Source organism: Strix uralensis, chromosome 5 (genome assembly GCF_047716275.1).
Source record: "Strix uralensis isolate ZFMK-TIS-50842 chromosome 5, bStrUra1, whole genome shotgun sequence".
Taxonomy (NCBI): domain Eukaryota; kingdom Metazoa; phylum Chordata; class Aves; order Strigiformes; family Strigidae; genus Strix; species Strix uralensis.
In genome coordinates, this window is record NC_133976.1 from 58,381,070 (window position 1) to 58,393,318 (window position 12,249).

At 41.3% G+C, this 12,249-nt stretch overlaps 1 protein-coding gene across 4 annotated transcripts in view; it reads left to right on the top strand.

Annotated features, from left to right (window-relative positions):
- Positions 1-12,249, top strand: part of DMC1 (DNA meiotic recombinase 1) — a 27,270-nt gene continuing 15,021 nt past the window's right edge. Inside the window, exons 1-6 of one of the 4 annotated variants that reach the window (XM_074871158.1) lie at positions 1-21; positions 2,707-2,779; positions 4,839-4,977; positions 5,748-5,802; positions 9,953-10,082; positions 10,446-10,587. In XM_074871158.1, coding sequence (XP_074727259.1) covers positions 5,800-5,802; positions 9,953-10,082; positions 10,446-10,587 — 275 coding nt within the window. In that variant the 5' untranslated portion in view covers positions 1-21; positions 2,707-2,779; positions 4,839-4,977; positions 5,748-5,799. Of the gene's footprint in view, positions 22-2,706; positions 2,780-4,838; positions 4,978-5,747; positions 5,803-9,952; positions 10,083-10,445; positions 10,588-12,249 lie in introns of those variants that run through there. The other 3 variants (XM_074871155.1, XM_074871156.1, XM_074871157.1) reach the window with 3 other exon arrangements.

The window sequence follows — 12,249 nt, forward strand, 5'->3', positions numbered from 1 at the left end:
CAAGCAGCCCAGAGAAGACTGGTAAGCACTCTGTACAAGAATGTAGGCTAAAAATATGTTCACAAAGATGTGCGGCCAGCAAGTGGATGTGTCACAGAAGCTAAGCCTTTCATTAAAAGTATCCATTGCTGACCTCTTCCTCTTGTTCCTATTACTGACAGGTTTGTCTGTTTGGGGTTTTTTTTTGATCAGTTTGTCAGATGACATGAAAAAGGAGTTGTTCCTTAACTATTCAGAAAGAATTTCTTGAAGTCCTCAGCAGTCTTCACGTTTTCTAAGTTTGATCTTACTAATTGCAAACACATGCCCCACAAGCACCTTTTGCAGTTCCCTTACTGTTTAGGCATTCTTCCTCATTGCAGGTCATCATTCCATGGGCAACACTCGCTGTCTGTATTGTACTCTCCAGCCAAGATACAGCAGATGTTTCCTTTAGGAAAGAAGTGAAAAATGTGGCACAGGGAAAATGATACTTAAGTTTGGCTTATGCACCGAGTGCTTAAATATTGTGAAGAATCTCATATTTTTAATGTTACCGGGAGGGAAGGCTTACTTAGCAACTGGTTCCCAGTTCACACATCTATGTAATTTGATTCATTTTGGAAATAAAAGCAGATGAAAATCTGAGTGTCTGAAGATTTAAATCTTGTCAGTCTGAAAGAAAGCTAAATTGTTTTCATGGGTCAGCTGACAGGCTGTTCTCACCATTCATTCATTTACTGCTGAAGTAATGTGCTGCTTTAGTTCCAAGATTAAACAACTGGTAGTGATAACTTCTTGTCAGGGATCACGTCAGTATGTCAAGCCTTGTGTGGAACACGGGAAAGCTTGTAATCAGAGTTGAGACAGGTGAGCCAACAGGCTGCAAATACAGATAAGAAAAAGAGAATCAAGTCAGTAAAAAATTGGGATTACGGTTTCCAAAACAAATGTCCTAATTTGATATTTAGTCACCTAGACAAGTAGTGACACTTTCCAAAATGCTTCATAATAAGCATTTATTTTGCTGTCAATGGGAACTGCAGGTGCCTGGCACTTAAGCTTTTGCCGGTTAATTATGAGCATCTGATTTAATTCCTGTTTTGAAATCCTGGGGCCTGAATGACCTGGATGATGGACTAATGCAGGAGCATTACCACTGTACTTGGATACAGAATAGCAAACTACTTTGAAATGTCTAATAGGAATTCACTGGTTTTTTTAGACATGTTTTTTTGTTAGTGGTTTAGGAGAATGGAAAAGATGGTTATTTGTCACTCAAAGAAGGGAAGAGTTCTAAGTGCAGAGAGTAAAGAAAGTATGGCAGAAGGAAAAAAGCAAGAAAAGGATATTTGGGCAAAGTAGCATGGAAAAAAGTATGAATGGTGGAAGGAATGGTAGTGGTAAATGTACACAGAGGCTGCATTGAATAGGAGGCTGGGAGTGCTGAACCTGATACAGAAGCCAGGGACAATATTCAAAGTCGGTACTGATAGAGTCAGTCATTTATTTCTCTACAAATGCTTTGGAAATAAATTGAATTATATTGTTCTTAAGTTGAAGTTAAGAACAATGTGTGTGTTCTTATACACTTTGTGATTTTTTCCTGTATCGTATGCTTAAGAGGGGGAAAAGAAATAGGTGATTAGTCATAAGGTCTGCCTGTTCCATTAAAATCTAGAGGCCTGGAAAACAAGCTGGCAGGAGAGCAAGTTATTCTCCTTAAAATCTGAAATCAGGTATATCAAGCATTTTCTTTTTTCTTTACTTATATTGCAGAGGACTTGTATCTGCATAACACACAACTTACTCATCTTGCACCTTGCTGATTTCTACGTATTTTTGTAATGAAAGTTTGTGCTGTCACATGTCTGCCAACAAGTGGAAGCAACAACTTCTGTTTCTCTTGACCAAGCTGAATTGTGTTTGCTGTATTTTTTTTAAAAATACACACTATTAGAGCAATACTGCCAGGCTCCAGATCACTTTTATCCTTTGGAAGCCCCGTCTTTGCTTGTATTTAAATATCATCAAAGTGATACTGCTATGCTGCCAGCATATCAATTCCTCTCACCACAGCCAGGGTCTTGTCATTACAGAGTGATAGAAAAAGCCCTCTTACCAGGGCTGCTTTGTCACTGTGGAGTGGCAAGGGGCAAACATATTTCACTAAGTAATTATGAAGGGAGTGGCTGTTTGAGAGAGATTAGTTTCATTATAAAACTGGTTTAGAGAAATACAGTAACCATATGATGTTAGTGCCATTTTTTACCCAGATCTGCACATTGAAACACGAGTGTGTTGTGCTTTATTAATTTTGTTAAAGCAATTTATGGAGTCAATCTTGAGGGAAGAAGTCTTCCAAACTTGCTTCTGCTGGAGACAGCTGACTTGGCTGGGCATTTTATGGAATAGTTCCATCAGTTACTTTTTACTAGATAAGGACATTAGCCTGGTGTCATAGCTATTTTGCAAGCCTGTAATTGCCTTCTATGACCCTGAAATTTCTCCTGCCATTTCAGCAGGAGAGGATGTTTTTATTCCTTTTCCCATGTCTGCAATGTGGTGCTGCTAGCCCTAGTGGCTGCTGTATTTTGCCCTAGAAACAGCTATGTTTCACTTGTGGATGGGCTAGACTTTTTAAAGAGAATACCTGGGAATTAAGACATTAATCCTACCCACGTGGTAAATTACTTGAAGCTTTTCTGCATTTCATTTTTCTTGAAGGAACTGAGACATGGACAAGCTTCCAGCAAGTATCAACCCCATCAAACAAGCGATGTCTTTCAGGTCCAAACAGGTAAAATATAAACCAGTGACTTTTTCAGGTATAGAATGGGGAAGAAAAGATAAAATATTATTTATTTTACTAAGACTTTGCAGGCTTGTTGTTCTGAAGGCCTTTGCTATGCTCTAGTATGTGCTCCCCATATGAGAAGCGGGAGTGTGTGTGTACATATATGTGTATATGTTTGTCAATCCTAGACAGCTGGAACCCATCAAAGCTGCTTGTGTGTGTATCCTCTTGTGTGTGCGTAATTAGTGCAAATACTTCCTTAGGTATTGGATTCACTGACACGCTATAGGCGAGAGGAATCTGGATGGCTAACATGTAATATTTCAGACCTCCACACCCAAGATGCAAAGCTTGAAAAGCGTAAGAAGGAAAGTGATTGGAAGCAGTCTCCATATGCTTAAAACTAGAAGACTAAAAATAAGCACTTCATCCTAGGGAGGTGATGCAGTGTTTGGAGAAGAATGAGAGATGATGTGATAGACTGAGTGAATTTTTCTCTCTCCTGCTGACATAGCTGATCTTGTTGGCATCCACATATGCCCTGCAATACAGAAAAGATCCTTAAGGGCAGTTGCTCTTGTAAAGGGAGTGTGGAAGTGGGATTGCTTTGCACATCTTAGTGTTGCTTTTTTGTCAGTCGTTCTGCACAGATTCTGTCCCTAAGATAGTAAGGTCCCTTCCCTGCCCCCTGTTAAAACCTTTTGTCTTCCTGAGCAGAATGGGTGAGAGGACTTTACTCCTTTCTCTGGAAGCAGGTCCTCTAAGACAGTTGAAACAACTTCTGTTGTGTTGAACTATTGACAAGTACAGCTTCCAAACCTTAGTGCTTTGGGTATATTTTTAGTCTCATAATGATGACAGTTCTAATTCTGTAGCATTGTGCCCTTCTCAACAGGATTCCTTTAGCAGTTGCTCTTTAGGAACTTTAATATAGTGTTGGTGACAAACTATATACTTCATACTTATTCTCGCTGTGTCTGGGATTTCCTTCCCTGCCTTTTTTTTTTTTTTTTTCTATCAAATATACTTGAATTCCTCCTAAAGCAACACCCAGAAAAGTCCTCCACCCAGATAGTTCAGACTCCTGAGCTGACTCGCAGACGCTTTTACTTTAGAGAGAGTTCCTTCAAGGCCCCTCAGTCATTCCTTGCAAGCGGCTGGGATGAAAGATGGTTGTTACTCTCATCAGCTTCTTAGCTCCAGCTGGCTTTTGCTGCATCATCACTGCAATAGCTGAGGGTGGGGAACAGCGACTGGTCATTTAGGAACATCTTATGGCTGCAGTTCAATACTGCATACAATTTTGAAATCAGATTTACAAGTCATGATTTCCTACTTGTCTCATACTCATTGCTCTAACAGAGGTCATGTGAAATTTGGTCTCAGAAACTCTGACCTGTTCCTCTGTCTTGCATTGCCTGGCCATTAAAGCAGGAAGTGCTGCCTTAATAATCCGGTGGGAAAATAACCGTGGGGACAGACAAAACAGGAGGAAAGACTGCAGTAGAGAGTACTGGGGTATATTGAACCAAGTGGGAGCTGTGCACCGGCACTGAGTTTCAGAGACACCTATGCGTCATTTATAATCACCAATTCAGCAAAAACATGAGGAGGAGAGATTAAAAGCTTTCTTCAGATACCAACAGAGGAAATGTTGAAGAAATAGACACACTTCCTGTAAGGCTGGTAAAGAAACCATGATAATCCAAGGAACAGGGAACAAGGGATAAAACAAGAATAATCAGGCTAATGAATCTCTTAAGTTTAAAGGTGCAAGGTTGAAGAAAATTATTAGCTGGACCGTTACTGAAAATTAAGGCTCTATGTGTAGCAAAATCAAGGAAACACAGTATTTTAAAGCTAATTGCAACTCCTGAGAGCTCTAAATATTATTGTAAGCTAAAAATAGCTGTGTGATGATGCAGTCAATGCCTATTCAAGTCTTAGGGTTTGAAAAACAAACTGCTTGTGATCTCTTCTGGCCACTAGCCTGGCAAACATATGGAATACAAATGGAGCAAGATTGGTTTTTTCTGTGGTTTATATACAAACTCACTTGCAGAAGCAGCAGGCAAAGCCAAGAGAAGAAAACTGGCCAAAAGGAGAGCATGTTCAGTTCTGCAGCATGGCTGGTTTAAAAGAAAAGCTGCTACCAACCAAGAGGCTGAGCTAGAAAGGCTTAACTTTTTCAAACTCATAAGGTATGTGGAAACACTGTGAAAATGATTAGTTTTCAAGTAGAGTCAAGGTTTGGGTTTGGTTTTTTTTTAAATGAAGAAATGTCTCAAATATCAGTGCTGAATGTCTTCCAAGTGTGAATTAAAATATGTTTTTCTTGCAAAATGCCATTCTTTGAGGAGACCAGTGAATTCCGCTGTGACTTGCAAATTAAAAATTTTCTGTTAGCTGCACTTTAAATACATTCTTCTTTCTGAAGCATGCCAATGAAAATGCTGCCCTGAGTACAAAACAGAGCAGTGTACTCAAAGTCATTATTCAACCTACTTGACAACAGAAGCACTCAGCTTCTGTGAGCTGGAATGTATTAGAGGGGGAGAAAAAAAAAACATTCCATGAATTATGCTTTTTTTAGCTGCAGCACTGAAAACTCTGCTCTCCTACGTTCTGTGGATAAAGCTGGTTTGGTTTGTGTCTTTTTCAGATTAATTTTTCAATGCTGGTGTGTGAATAAGTTAGAGAAGCACCGACTATTTGGCTGTAACAGTTAAGATAATGTTTGTAGTACTTTCAGCTTGTTTGCGTTAGGAGTCAGAATTTTTTTGGTTAGGAATACACACACAGTCCTGTGTTCTGCAGCATGGCAGATGCATCTGTGAGCAGTTTTATTGTTTTACCTCCATTTCTGATGAGTTATTGCACTTAAATCAAGTTTTCTGCCTCAGCTTCCTCCTAAAGCAATAATCCCTGTTGCTTCTCCCTCTTCTCCTGCCTCATGCATCAATGTGTACAGCTGCCACCACGCAAATGCATTCAGTCCCAGAGAAGTCCCTCTGTCTACAGGAATGGTGAGTCCACCAAATGGCAAAATTGATTCAACCCCTTGCTGAGGCAGTCTTTCCCTGTCTCTCTTCCCCATCCCCCAGCTATCTGATCCCATCTTTTCTACTGTTCAGATGAGCACCACAGTGAATACAAATAGGAGAAATGCAAAGCCATTTAGGTAAGGGAGAGCATAATGCCCTGCTGGCTCAAACCAAAGCCTGGGCTAACTCTGAGAACTGCAACAGGAGACGTTAGTTATGGGGAGCATGCCAGCCTGGCCGTGCTCTGTAGTCTGCTCAGGCCTAGCCCTGGTGCATGACTTATGTACTTCATTCCCTTGGGTGATGGCTTTCCATTTCATCTGTGAGCAGAGGAATATTTAGTCAATTCTTCTGGTTTACTTAGCAAAATAAAGATGATTCACCCATGGACTTCAGCCAGGCCTGTGACTGAGCTTTAATTCAAATGCAAGCTTGTCAATAGCATTATCACTGACTTTGAAGACTGGTAACAGTTTCATAGCAAATCAATTTTACTATTGCTTTCTTCATCCTACTTTTATCTGACCTTGGAGGTCAATTCAAATGAACAATGATATAATGTAACTGCAATTACTACTTCTGCTTAGCTACATAAGTGGGCAGTCTTATTTCATAATTAGTCTGTTATTCCTGTTTATCATAAAGTTGCTTAAGCTAAAGTAGAACAAGGTGCACTTATTCCAGAACAAAAAACTGTGTATGTGGAGTTAGTCAAAAGCAGTTATTTTGGAGTTTGCAAAAGCTATTTAGAAAGCTCTCCCAGTTTTAACAAAGACGCGTATCTCCCAAAGTGTACATTTCATGATTCAGAGTAATATATTTCCCCAGCTGCATTTCATTTCTTGCAGTAGAGATTTCTGTGCAGAGATTGATAAATTGCAGGTCACAGCACCAGTCTCCCAAGCAGGAAGAATTATTTTGTTAAAAATGAAAAAGCTGCTTTAAAATAGATTTTAAAAAAAAAATATCTATTAACGTAGGTTAGAAATGTGCTCAGTGATAGATTTTCAAAGGACTGAATTTTAGCTACAACCAGGAAATGCACTTAATCCATGTCTGTCCATTTTGCTACTGGTCTGCTTGTTAGCTCAGGCAGTCCTTGAGTTTCTTCTAATTTATCAGCTACCAGGGAAATTAAGACGTGGGTATGTCAGCCGCTTGTTAGTGTCATGCTGCTACACTCAAACCTTGTTTATGGGCAAAGAGGAAGCACGCCTTGTGTATAATTAAAGCCAAGAATTTGTTAATATAATTGAAATCTTAAGAGTCTAATGATTATTGCTCCAGGAGTAATTTACAGAAAGAATAATAATGCAGTTAGAGTACTTCTATAAAATAGTAACACATATGCTTCTTGGCTTCTACCCCTTTTCCTTGTATTTTGCTCACCCTTCCACTGCTCCTGTGGGTCGTAAGGTTGGTGGATTCATTCTGGTGTGGGGGGGGTTGTGATATGGAGAGTTGTCAGCATCTGGCTTGCTTTCCTGAGGGAATATGATCTTCATGTTGATGGTTTCTCCTTCCTTGCTCTAGGATCCACCTGGTGCCATTTTTATATGTTTGCTAGAATGCATTTACACCTTTCTTCATCAGTCTGCAGTGCCACACTACTTCTGATTTTACAGTATGTGGTGCCTGTTAGTTACTTTTCTTTTTGTTCTCTTTGTTACCTCTAAAACGTTTTCATCCAGCTCCAGGTCAGCATTTCTTTAACTGATCACTGGTGAGTTGTTTATAGCCATCAGGTCTCCAGTGCCAAGGCTGTGCCTTGCCTGTTATATTTGCATGCCTGTACTCCTCTGCATATCTTCTGTCCCCACTTCTCAAGGCCTCTGCTATTGCACCAGGCCTGTATTTCTCTACACTGCATCCTTGTGCTAGTTGTAAATCTCCCATTCTACGTAGAATAACTGTTTGTTACTGCTGTTTATCTAAAATGATGGCTGTACCACACAGATAAACAGAAGTGAAACAAATTAGCCATAGACCTGGTCTGTTATGGAAACTGCTGTCACACCAAGTAAAAGGTGCAGAGGGTTTGAGAGAAGTTCAAACAAAGCAAGCCTGACAAGCCTCAGTCCTGAGGCCTTGCAAATTTGGTACAAAACTTATGGCAAATTACTGAGAATTTCAATACGGTATTACAGAGCTACATGGTTACAATATTTTAGCCCTAGACTACCAGATAATCCCTCAGGCTTGAGCAAGTTTTTAGAATTGGATATGATGGCATTTTTTCTCTTTTGGGGTAGAAAACACAAGAATGCAAGAATTAGAGTCCCAGTTATCTGACCTTTTAAACCTAGAAGTTAGCTCAAAGTATATTGCATATTTTTACAGACAAAATTGCATTACGCAGTGAATGCTGGAAAACAAGGCTAATGGCAAAGATAGTCAAGCACTGAAATTGTCTGGTTCTTTCTCAAAAACCTCTGATAAAAGAAAATCCACAGCCTCAGCAGGCAAACCAACATCTGCTAAGTTTAGCCATTCTGCTTTGAGCCAGATAATCTCTTGATGTCCCTTTCAGTCCTATTGTTCTCTACTACTAGTTTGCTTTTTTTACCTTAAGTAAAAAATTTCTTGTGCATTCTCAAAAGGGACTGCTTTTCTTACCTCCTTTGTCTTTTTGATAGACTCTGCATGTCTCCATAAAGCCTCTAACTGGGTTTAGGGTTTGCAAAGTGGCCTTGTTTATTCCAGGCTCCTTTTTTTTTTATCATATCATCCTTTATTATATATAAAGAATTACTTATTTCACAATTACCTATTAAAATGATGACAAAGAAAATGAAGCTCATGGTGCTTGGACTTCTATCACTTACTGCATTTGTATAGTTGACATACAGATTATTTTTTTCATTTAGAAAAAAATACCCATGCCTGAAATCTCTAGTCAATGTTTTGATATTAGTAAGTTATCTTTGGCATCTTTTCTATTCCAGTCACATCCAACCTGTTGTGGTCCTGACTTGACCTAGCATCTCTCTAATATCAATGGGCACAGCCCTCTAATCCATAATTTCCTCCAGAGCTGCAATGATGAACCATGGTCTGGACAGGACATCTTGATACACAGAAGGGAGATCTCTAATCCTGTAACACGTCCTTAGTGATTAACTCAAGGTAAATTAGAGGTAGCAAAATCTGTGTTTTTTTAATGCAGGAACACTCCCAGCAGTATAGTATTGAGTATTTTGTCAAGACTTTGCCTAAAGACCTCAAGACTGGGACAGAGTCATCACTCAGTCTAGCAGTACCATCTCTATTCCTTCCAATAATTCCATTTTAACAATAGAGCTCTCTTGTTACTCTAGTCTGAATGATGAAGCTTGGCTGGTGTGATATTTTGACAGTCCTATTCTCAGACCCCTTGTATGGATACAGTTTTTGCAGTTCATCTTTGTTCTGACCACAGAGAAGGAAAACATAGGTAAGGTTGTTTCCTTTATGTAAAACTTAGAGTCTGCCCCAACATATGCAAGCAGAGTTTCAGGCATATTCACAAGACGGACCCAGCATTCAAAGAAGGGCACCAGAGACACTGCAGATAAATGAGGGATTTGGACCAGAAGTGGCAGAAAGATAAGCAAGAATTCCCTAAGTACAAAAAAATTGTGTGGATTCATCCTGCTGTCTTCTGATAACCTGAATTCAATTATGCTGTTCTTTTCTTTTGCTAGAGGTATAACCCATTAGCTAACAGGGGTTTTCAGAAGAGCTTTCAGGCGTGGAGAAAAAGGAGCAAACTGTGATGCGTGGAGTGAGTTAGTACAAATTCCATGGGGCACATTAAAGCAGCACTGACTGAGGTGCCATTTGCCTGGTGCTTCCTCGCAGAAAGGTTTTTGCCCCATTGTTTTTGAAGCAGTAATCATTAATTCTGGTGTGACTAAGGGAGTAGATAAAGTGCGACATAAATGCAAGGCTCTCATGATTTGTGGATTTGGGTCATTTTGGAGATACAATAGCTAACATAACTTCCGAAGTGGTGCCGGACTTTTACTCTGTATATTCCTTTGCTGTAGGAGACATAAAGTTTTTACCTTGTTAATATTTAGATTGCATTCTTTCTCTCTCCCGCTTCCCCTCTTTCTCCCCCCCACCCCAACATGTATTTTCAACTTTACAGGGAAAAACACCCAAACAAAGAATTGCTGCTAGAGAAGGAGAGCTGAAGAATATGAAGAAATTGTGCCTCTTTGCCCAGAAGCATTATGCAATTCTGGGAAGATTTCAGGTGTGTCATGGTTTTAGTCTGGGTAAGTGAAATGCATTCCTATGGAAACCAGAAAGCACAGTTCTTCTGGAACAATTCAGACATAAAAGTACATTCATATCCCAGGCTGAATCTTTATGGGTTATGTTCTGGAAGGTCAAATATCAGATTATTCTGTCCTGGTTGGTAACAGGCAAACTCCCAACTTGAAAGTTCAGAGAAGGCATTAGCTTGTATATTTGACTCTAGTCTATTCGATCCACATAAGTCTGAATTGAAACCAGCCAACCAAAAAACCCCCACATGATTTCTCTACTGGATTAAAATGGTTTGTGAGGATGAAAAAATCAGCTGGATACTTTGTATTTTTATGGTAATGGTTTGACTTGGGTCTTGTCTTGTCCAGGCTGGTATGAGATCTCAAGTGAGAGGAAATGCAGATCACAGCGGTGTACCTCACCCACAGCCAGAGGTTCACTGGTCAGCAGCAGAACCAGTAAGAGGGAAGGAGCAGACTCTGGGATGCCTCGACTCACTTGGCTGATGGGGTATGTGGGGTTATTGCACAGCACCAGCTGGAAGCTGAATGAGCAGTTAATGATCACACAATGTTCTGAAGATGTACAATGTAATCTGTTGCCCAAAGTAACACTTCGGGGTGAGAAATGATCTTCAGATTCTGTGCATTCATTGACCCCTCTGAGAACCGTTTTACAAACTAGAAGGATAATGGAGGGATGGTTGTCTAGAGAGGCATTAGCTGCTGCAGAGCCGTTCAGCAGCACCAGAAGGATCTCCCTCTGCATGTGCATTTGGTTCTGGAATAAAAGCATACTTTGTGAAGGAATTCATCTTTAAAGGGCTGACTGCCTAAGTGCTCTTCTGGAATAGCTCTTGCAGAATAATGCAGTCTTCAAAAGCAGTGCCAGCCAATTCCTCTGTATAGACAAAGCCCTGGGCACCCAGGATTAGACTTTAATTACTTGCTTGATGCCTCGAATAGGAACCCTGCGAGCACTCCTGTGGTGTGCTGATGATGCTTAGGGGCTGTGAGTTTTGTTGGTTGGTTTCCCAACTTGTCTAGCACTGAGACACCCATGTGCACTCTTAACCTCCCACTGGCACAGGGTGGGGAGGTTTTCACAAGCACCTTGAAACAGGCTGAGATGCCGCTCCCATCCCTTCTGCCGTCTGAAATCCCCCACCTACCAGGACAGTGACCCCGAGGGGCTGCCAGCAATTCCTCCTGCTCTCAGGAGTGCGCTGACATCTCCTTTACATGCACTACCCTAGAGGTGAGCTAAAACAGGTGATTGCTTTCCAAACACTGCCTCCAAGAAGACCGCAGAAGTCTCGTAGAAGTGTTCCGATCCTAAAAAGCTCCTTTTCCATCCTTTTAAAATGGCAGATTAAGTCATGTGTATGACTCAGCCTCATTTTCTTGTCCTGTGACTTTAGGCAAGTCGCTTCTCTTCCAGTTTTCTGACATGTTTAGGCCATCCAATCCAAAAATGCCACGTGCCTTGTTTAGGAAGATGTGTGTGTGGCACCCTGAAAAAATAAGGCTGAGTTGTGTTGAATTGAATGCCCTCCAAACCAACGCCACTCCGTGTTTTTAATTCGGCCTGCCTTTGCCTGCTGTAAAATAAGGGTAATACAATATTCCTTAGAGATGGCAAATAAACAAATTTTAGAAGATAAAGTAATGGAAGGCAATCATCAGCGCGGGGGGTGGGTAAGGAAAGGGGCAGCCCCATTCCTGTCAGGAGCCTGCCCGCCCCCCTCACGGCGGTCGCGGGCACTCCAGCGCGAGCGGGCGCCTCGTTTTGGCGGGAAGACAGCTCCCCCCTGCCCCCCCCCCCCCCCCCCGCCCCCCCCCGCCTCCGGCGGGAAAAGAGCCGCGTCTCCTCAGGAGGAGGCAGGCGGGCAGAGCCGCGGGTTTGGGGAGCTCGGACCCCTACGCGCTGGGGTACTGTAGCCATTTGCGGCCCCGTGCTCCCAGAGGTGCCCGGGCATGAGCTGTGTTTTAATTATTGTTGTAATTTTGACGGGGAATTTTGGTGCTCTGCGGGGGAGGGAAATTCTGTGCTGGCTCACCATTTGGGAACAGAAATTTACATCCCCTGAAGAGGCAGCCGGCAAGGAAAAGCCAAATAAATCCGTGTGTTGATAAATGATTAATCATTTATTTTCCTCTGAGTCAATAGATG